At 32.3% G+C, this 9,929-nt stretch overlaps 1 protein-coding gene across 1 annotated transcript; it reads left to right on the forward strand.

Annotated features, from left to right (window-relative positions):
• The first annotated feature begins 5,562 nt into the window (after positions 1 to 5,562).
• On the forward strand, positions 5,563 to 6,192 carry LOC102584421 (uncharacterized). Its single transcript, XM_006353535.2, has one exon. The coding sequence runs from the start codon at positions 5,712 to 5,714 to the stop codon at positions 6,039 to 6,041; it is 330 nt and encodes a 109-aa protein (XP_006353597.1). The 5' UTR covers positions 5,563 to 5,711; the 3' UTR covers positions 6,042 to 6,192.
• Positions 6,193 to 9,929: the final 3,737 nt, after the last annotated feature.

Raw genomic sequence — 9,929 nt, forward strand, 5'->3', positions numbered from 1 at the left:
ACTCATACGAACTCGGAATTGAGCAAACTCGGTGGCGTTGGAAAGATCATTCCACGAAATTTGCAACCATAACTGGAACTACACCTAACTCATCCTGAGATAGAAGTTATGACTGCTCAAAGTTAGCCAAAAACTCACCTTTTTTCCATACTTAGCCAAATTTCCAAAAATTCAATCCAAAAATTCAAATTCAAATTCTTAAGCCTCTCCATAGACATTTCACATTGCCGGATGTTACAATTTGCTCGTCCCCTTCCTCAAAATTTTATATTTGGAATTGATTGGTCTACCACGCTTCATGTGTATCATAAACACTGTCCTTCAAGGACTTCTCATTGGAGCATCTGCAGTTGAATTATATCATAGGCACAGTAAATTTATCTGGCAATAGATTTGCAACATTATGCAAAAGAATTATCCCTTGAACTTCAAGTTCACATTATTATTATTATTTTATTTTTTTAACGAGAATCTAGATAATTCATTATTCACCTCACATATAATTTTCAGCTATCAATCATCTTTCCCCCTAATGTTAGAAAATCTAACATTCATCCCAACATTATTTAGGGATTCATCTTTGTGCGTGGTGGAGCAATTAAATGATAACCGCACTTTCAACGTTTTAGATGAAAATCATTTGGTTCCTGACACTGAATCAATTTTGATTGGGGACCTTTGTTAGCTTGGTGCGTACAAGTGTTGTTACATGTTAAATAAATTCATCTCATACCAAATTTCTTTTTGGGAGATTTGTTCTCAGAACTAATGATTTAGCTATAATTGGAGGCATACAATTTCTACTAAACTAACCAGCATTATCAATATAATTGCATACTATGGAACGTGCTCTTGATCTAACAATTTGAGCAAACGACCTTACAAAAATCAATTTGTAAGTTGATAATAAACACATATGTGACGATCGCATAAATGTAATTATCAAAATCACATAATTGCAGACGGTCCACATGGTAGGTGAACGGGTATATATTCACCTTTTTATATGTTCCAAATAATTTCAGGGAATACAATCTCAACCTTAGCTGGTACAATGATAATTTTATCATGAGAACAAGCAACACATTAGGATTCTTGAAGAATCTTTTATTCTTCAATATATAACCACGTAAATTCTCAATTATTTTTGCATCACATTTAAATCAGAATGGTCAACCGGCCATGCCAACTGATCTTTATTTCAGTACAATTATAGTTTACTTTTGCATGTGATTTCATCAGCATGCCCATGTTTGTGTGCAACAAACAAGAGGAAACAATGGGTAATCTTTTACATAAATATTTATAACCCACTTCGATTGTAGTGATATGAAGATATTAAATCTTTTCATAATTTCTAGTCCCAAAATAATATTTTTTCTTTTCGATTCATCCAAAACATAAAAAATTTCTTTTGAGACTTACTACAACCCCAATATTATTCCTCTGATAAAAACACAAGTCGTTAGAGCTTATAGTTAATTTTGTGTACTATCACATATTCCATGACATCATCCGTAAGGTGAGCATCTCCTTCAAGGAGGAAATTATATTATTATTGTCATGGTCAAAATTATTACAAGCAAGACATGTTTCTTGCTTTACTTTTTCGTACCATAGGTACACAATCAATGACAAATTTGTATTGTCACACAATAATATTATTTTGGTCATGGCCACAACCTTTATAGGCAAGAATTACTTCTTTCTTTTGCCCTTTCGGTAGTTCACAATAAACATACCATAATATTTATGACGTATGAACGTACCCGAACATTGATCATTTCTGCAAAATAATTTTCTTTTATTTCTCTCAAACCTCTCATTGAGTGAGTTTTGGCATATTTTCAACCATACATGAATATGTTCTTATTCATATTTTTTTCTTCATATTTTGCCACATTCACTTTCAAGAATGGGTAAACATTCACGATGCTTATTACAAGTCACAATCTCTTCATGAGTTGACCATAATCATTTATACATGTCATATCTTTATATTTGACATATTTACATGACCCGCCTCAACATCGCTTTGAAAGATAAAGTGCACCATCACTTTATATTCTTTCTTTTGACAGAGGATTTATAAACTTATCAAATTAAGTCGCACGATAACCGCGTGTCCAGTGACCTTTCATATTATTTTTTTGATAAAATTATTTGCACAGTTTGAAGGACTATTTGAAGAACTCATATTAATTTTCCTTTTATAATTACCACAATGATGACTATTATAATTTTGTCTATTCACGTCCTTATTCATACATTCAATCACTTGTCATCTTTCATAATTATTATTATTCTCTACAACCACATTCGTATGATAGAATGAAGCAATTGGGCGGATTTCAAACTTATCATATACTGCTTCCACATTCGCTTTAGGGAATGAATCAATTTCAATGGGATGAATTTCAAGACTTTTCATCAAAAATATATTATGTTTGCCTTAGTCATCATTTTATCATTACTATGGTGCATTGAGACTCAAACTCAATGTCTTATCCATATAAGGCGTGTTAGGCCATAATTCTATAAGACTCAAACCCAATACCTTATCATCATGGTGCATCAAAACTCAAATTGATGTCTTACCCTCTTGGTGCGATAGAAGTTGAATCTATCGTCTTATCCTCAAACATTTTTCATTATGTGCGTCCGGACTTTAACTTGATTTCTTACCCTTTTGGTGAGATGATACTTGAATCCATTGTTTTACCCTTCAATCAATATCATATAAGTCAAAAACCAATAGAACTCAGCCATGAGTCTTTAGAATAATAATCAAGAATTATAAAAGCAAATTTAGTCAAAATAAGACTTTGAGAGTTTTCTCACCTCTAGTAATTATAAATATTAATAAGTTCCTCATAATTAACACTTAGAAAATTAACATGAAAATTTACTTCTTTATTCTTCAATTCTTTTCTGAAACGAAGAATTGTTAGTATAATCATAAACCAATGTATAAAATTGTTAAAGTAAAACGAATCAATATGTTCTACCTCTTCATATAACACATATATACTAAAATAAATTATTAGTATAAGAGGAACTTTTGAAAATATAAATGTATAACAAGAAAAATAAATAGAACATGCTCCTGCTCACAAGTGTTTCAGCTACAACTCTTTTACAAAGTACTACAATTTTTAGAGCATATTCGTGTTAATAACATATTATAAATATAATATAAAGAGAAGAAGACAAAATAAGTAGATGAAGGAGAAGATTTTTCTTCTTATTCAAGTGTGTCTTACATGGAGAATGATATCTCTATTTATAAGTAGAGAAATCACTTCAAAGGCCACCACGATGAATGTCAAATTAATAGATATATAGTTATCCCAAAAAGGTTTATATCACCTTGGGAACATACATACATGAATGTTAGTTTATGAATAAACTAAATGGACAATGTCCACTTGTTCAATGGATTTATAACATATACTCCATATGTCCCTAATTACTTGTCCACTTTTCGTTTTTTAATTGTTTCTAATTACTTGTCCATTTTGACAAATCAAGAAAGGGCAATTTTTTTTACCTATTATATCATCAATTAATTACTTTGAAAAAATAGAACTTCTTGAAAATCTCAAGTTTTTTATTCATCCACTTCATAATTAATAGGGGTAAAATAGTAAACTCACTATGTCAATACTCATTTCTTTCTTAATAGATGTGTCAATTCAAAAGTGGGCAAGTAATTAGGGACAGAGGGAGTATATCATATATTTATATAAAAGAGAACCTTAGGCCCGCCTATGTGGCGCTACCACAAGCTAGAATTTCCTTTTAAATTTATTTATTTCCAAAAATAGTCTTCCCCTTTCATGAAAAGATGTGACTTTTATGAAAAGTTATGACTTTCATGAAGAGTTGCGACTTTTATGAAGACTTACCCAAAAATAGTCATCCCGTTTCATGAAATGATGTGACTTTTTATGAAAAGTTGTGACTTTCATGAAGAGTTGCGACTTTTATGAAAAATTGTGGCTTTTATGAAAGGTTCTGATCTTTTCGAAGGGTTGTAACTTTTCCAAAGAGTTGTGACATTTCTGATAAGGCACAATAAAAATTCGTTCACACTATCCTTTGTTGTCTATAAATAGAGGAATTTCCTCTCATTTTAAAACAATGAAAATTCTGAACTTTTTTTTCTTTCTTCTTCTGCACAATTAAATATTCGAGTACTTTGCTCATGTTGAGTGGCTCACTGACACCATTGTTTTTGTATCAATATACTTGTGAATAAAATTGTTCCATCCTGAGAGGATCTATTCCATTAAACCTCGGGTACTAGAGGGGAATAATTTCCTTAAGGGGACATTGTGCATTCAGTGGGCTCAATTTTTTCCTTTCTGTTTCATTCTATTGTTATAGATCCTGATATATATATTTTTTACAGTCATTAGTTTATGCTTATGATATTAATTGTTGTTTTTTAGTACATGTTTTAAACTAGGGAAAAAGGTCTGAAATATATCCGAAACTTTGACCGAAATTGTTGTTATGATACCGAACTTTGGAAAGAACCTTTTACCCCCTGCACTATTTAAATAGTGTATTTAAAATGTATATATGTGCCCATGTGGACATCATAAATATTGCATTATTATAAATATTAATGTGTCCATTGGGCACATATATACCTTTAAAATACACTACTAAATAGTGCAGGGGGTAAAAGGTCCTCCATAAAGTTTGGTATCGTAACAACAATTTCGACCAAAGTTGGAGTATTTTTCAAACCTTTTTTCCTTTAAACTACTTTGTTTATGTTTCTGCAAAGTTATTGTTATAAGTATTTATTAGTACATATAAATATTATTTATATAATAGAAAATTTAATATCTCATGTTGATGTTCATCTAATTTCTCAAAAATATCAAATAGTAACACTTCCCGGAAGCAAAAGGATAAATTACAAAATCAAATTAAAGATGATTGATTGAAGGATAAATGGTAAGATGTTATACTTATTTTCCTTTACATTATTAATGTACGTTACTATGTAATCTTGTATGTAAGATAATAAAGTGTTTTAGTTTTAATGACTGATAGATTATAAGTATTATTTTATAAATTTTGTGATATTAAATTTCCGAGCGAAGCGCGAATAATTTTACTAGTATATGTATATAAAGAGAGAGATTGTACAACACGTGTGGGTTTGGGAACAACACTTCCCTCTAATTGAAAAAAGAAAAAATTACTGACCCTCTAAAGGATAATAGCCTGGACAAATTTCTAAAATCATTTTATTTTGAATTTTTTTTTTTTTTTTAAATATAAATAAAAGGAACTTCCCGAAAAAATATTATTGATGATAAATAATTTGTGTTTGATCAATAAATAAATAAAAAATTATTAATATTTGATCAAGTTTTTAGAAAATAATTTTAAATGTATATTTTTTCAAAAGTACTGTTAGGAAAAAACTTTCTTTTTTAACTTTTTTAACTTTTTATTTTTCTCCCAAAGATTTGATTACATTAAGCATTTTTTAAAGAAAATAAGCAGTCTTAAATAAAACTAAATTTGGCCAAACATGGTGTAAGCCAACAAATAGAGTAAACATATTATTGCTACCAACTAAAGCCGTGGTCAACAACACCAACTGCTTGATGAAATGCTAAGAACAAGGGACATGGAGGATTAGAAACCCCAAAAAAATCTGACATTGAAATTGAAGGATTAGAGAAATGCCATTCAATGGAGTATTACTGGTGTCAGTGGCTAAGACATCAGCAGAAGTTTGGCAATTTTTGTCATGTCTGGCAGACCCAATTGACAGCGAAGAGCTTTTGGATCTGGTCATCTGCTTCCCTCTTCAACAATTGGGTCGCTTAGCTCTTTGTGTTTGGACTTTCCTTTGTGTCCCTCCTGACCCTTATTACTATCGCCGTTACTCTTACAATTCTTCTGCTTCTTCTTCATCTTCATCACTTTATGATAACCAAGATTTTGTTGCTGCGCCTCCTCCCCAATATTACTATGATTCTTCTTCTTCTTCTTCTTCACATTCGGATTGACCATCATTACCTAATCTAATCAACTTGTAAAGTTCCCTTCTTCCTGCTATTTTGCTTTTTTGTATAATATCACGTCTGTTGACCTGTTGTTGATGTAGTGAAACTGATGTTGTGTTCTTTTGTGATAATCATACTTCTTCTTAGATATTAATATGGATTTATTGAGCGTATCTTACATTTTACCTTTCTAAAATATGTACATGCTTCTCTTTAGAGTTGGGGGTTCCTTCAGCATGTTAAGGAAAAAAATTTAACAAGATTTGTTGCTTGGCTAGAAGAGATTGATTCTGAAATGTGTTGGAAGATTGCTTCGACATTGTGCTAATTCTGTTATGGATCATACTATAGGGTAACAACTCGTGTTTTAGGATTTTAAGTTAGTACCTGTGTATGACATGTTTAGAGTAGTGTCTTGGGCTGATAAATATCCACTATTTTAACTACAGATTTTGGGTTTGAGAATGAAGTCTTCTTTTGTATGTAGGGAGTGCTTCCCTCCCCTCCAAAACTAAATTTCTCAAATGGGAATCCGGATTAATCCCCCTTCCCCCCCAAATTGACTACAAAAACATCAGGTGGGAAGCCAAAAGAAAATAAAAAATTAAGAGCTTGAAATATGGTTTAAGTAAAGGAGCGTGCTTTAAGAAATTTTAGTACTCTCCTGACTTCCTTCTCTTTTCCTTGTTTTTGCTTCTCTTGCTTTCCTCCTTACTTCAATATTTCTGATTTTTTCCTCCACTTCCATGCTTAAAAGCTGTCTTATAGGTATTTCCAACCTTTACCTTGAGCTGTATGCTTGCTTGTCTAAGAAAACATATTTAGCAAGATTTGACACTTGTCTAGTAGAGATTGATTTTGAGGTGTGGAAGTTTGTGTGAAATGTTCCCTTGAGACTTCTTGTGAAGGATATTGTGTGAATTCTATCATGGATCATACTGTGAGGTAACTATTCTATTTTAGGATTCTATATAATTTCTCTAAGGTTCTACTTGTGTATGACATGTTTAGGGTAGTATGAGTATTTATTTACACAATTGCAACCTTTAAATCCTGGTATAAAATGTACCTTATGTCATACAGAACAAAGAGTTTGAAGTATGGCTTAGTGAGTAAAGGAGTGTGTATAATGGCCTGATGGGAGAGTACTCTTATTTGTGAAAGCTTAAAAAAGGTTCAAGTACTGACCTGGGTGGAGCTTTGAAAGAAAAATGCTGGTAATGCTGCTAATACTGAGCCAGCAATATGCTCAAGTAGTTATAGTTTGCCAGCTAATCAGGTGGAAAATATAGACAAATGTAGTGTCTTTTATGAAAAATTGCCAAATGATGTAGTTTCCACATTTTGGCTAGAGAAAAAATCCCATTTCTGAACAGCCGTAAGAATGGTGAAATGGGGATTCTGAGGAACAAATTGAGAGTACACTTACTAGTATAAGATTGAGTGTTTACAGGATTTGGAGATAGATGGCTACCACCATGGGTATCAAGCACGTTTTGTCCTCATTTCCACATGAGCTAGCTTTGGCCATCTTCACCAGACTATTCTGTCTCCATCATTTGTCTTTTCCACTTAAAAAGATTATTGCTGGACGGTATGCAACTTGTTTCCTTTTTGGTTATTTAGTGCTTTATTATTAACCAAATACTTGTAGAGTATTGTAATGTGGTACAAGATCAAGAAGTTGTCCTATGTGGTGGCTACCTTTATTTAGGGTCTCTCTAAATCATCCATGTTAAGGAGTTGTCTTTAAGATTAAATATTGAACATATAATTTTTTCCATCATTAATTAGTGAACACATAATGTCAAGTCTTCATTAGCACAACTCTGTTGCTGCAGTATCCACCATTTATGAAGATCTTTTATTGGGAGTGTTTTGCATGTCCAGTTATGCAATGTTAAGCATGCTACACAACATGACAGTATCCATCATCTATGTGTTGTGCCCTCTCTTGCATTTTGCTTGGGGTTCAGCAGAGCTATTAAAAGAAAGTGCTCTTAGTTTTCCGGTTCCCCAGTTGTGGTGATAGTGAACTTAATTTATATAGTTGTATGAAACCAAGGTTCCTTAACTTTGTTTATCAAGAGAATGTCCTGACATCCATGTTAAGGAATTGTATAAGGTTATCTATCTTAGTTATCAAAATCGAGTGGGAATGCAATCCAAAGATTGATGTCAATGCTTAAATAAGAGGATGATAGATTTATGTGCTTCAAGAAGGAATGAGTTATATGTTATCATATTGCGAGCTTACATTACTTAGAATATGTGGCTGTTAGACCCGATGTTTGCATAATCTTCATATCATGAGGTGAAAGAAAACACAATCTAAAGTGTATGATGTCATATAATCTAAGACCCATAGCCGTCACTTGAAGCCAATCTTTCACTCAATATCCTAATAATGAGTCACTTAGGTGCCAGAAATAAATGATTGACGGAATACCCTATCGAATGGGATAAATGCTTTTATGAAGTAAATGTAGCATTATTCTGTTTAATACCTTTTCGAAATGGGAAGGTATCTGATTTTTTAGAGATGATGAGAATTTCTTAGGTACTGACCACTTGCTTATAATTATTTATTCTTAGCTGATGGGGGACTAATGCAGTATTACAATCTTCCTTTGTCATGCTCTAGTACTAATCTTTCTTATGGATATGTAAAATATGAGATTGTCTAGGATAAACTGCTCCACACGTGTGCACGAGATGATGCTATTTTAAGGAATGAAGAGCATTCTTTAGATTTTAGATTTCATGGAATAGAGATGTCTATTTGAATCAAGCTTTTGTTGAAAATGATGAGGATATCTTGATGATAATAGTTAAGTAGTTATGCAGGCTAACTGTTTTGATCAAGGGTTCTCTCCAATAACACTCTTTTGAGGTCAACTTCACTGTCTACCAACAAGCAATGCATAAAAGGAAGTTGTCGATTGAATCAAAGTTGTATGTTGTGGATTGAGATCATCTTGGGATTTAATATGCGTATGTGACACAAGCCAACATCACTTCTCTTTTTATGCCATTGATTTCCGTTTTAACTAATCTTACTTGGAACTTAGTGGCATCCACAAGCTAGCTAATGCCAAAACCTTGCCCACAATCAAACTCTCCAACCCGTTTAAGTGACCTGCCCATTCATTAGATCAACCTATTTTAAATCATTAAAAATTGGGTTGGTATGTAATCTGAATTTGCTCATGAAAAATCTTGTCAAAATATTTTTTATTTTATTTTTTTTTTCAATTTGATATGTTGTATATAGCCATAATAAAGATTTTTTTTTTTATTAGGTACTAAAAAAGTTTAAAAGAACAATTGGTCTTAGTAAAAATTGGGTTGAGTTGGGTTGGATCTGAACTGGTAATGTAATCCATTACCTAACCCATTTTGACCCAAGCAAATTTGGGTTGGATTATGTTTTGATTCGATTGTTGTCTTAATCCATTATGACCTATCTAAATTTGATCCAACCCGCTCAATTGTCACCTCTGTGCTGATTAAGGCTGGGCACCGGAACGGGTTGTACCGGTACCATTCCGGTCCGTTCCGGTACCATTCCGGTTCGTTCCGGTCCGGTAGTATTTGGGACGGGATGGGATACATTGAACCGGTACACGGAACGGAACGGTACCATGATTTGGTACCGGTATACCGGTACCGGTTCATCCCGGTTCATTCCGGTTTCGTTCCGGTCCGGTCCGGTACCGGTAAATCATTTTTAATTAAAATAAAAAATAATATTTTTGTCATTATTTACTTTTATTAGCATTTCTTTTTTGTTTATTTAATTTTTTTAAAATTACAAACTTAAGTTATTTAACTTACAAGTTATAAGTATAACTTAATAACTTATAAACTTCAAAAGATTCAAATCTTTAA

The sequence above is a fragment of the Solanum tuberosum genome, unplaced genomic scaffold, assembly GCF_000226075.1.
Source record: "Solanum tuberosum cultivar DM 1-3 516 R44 unplaced genomic scaffold, SolTub_3.0 scf00153, whole genome shotgun sequence".
In the NCBI taxonomy this organism is placed as follows: Eukaryota; Viridiplantae; Streptophyta; class Magnoliopsida; order Solanales; family Solanaceae; genus Solanum; species Solanum tuberosum.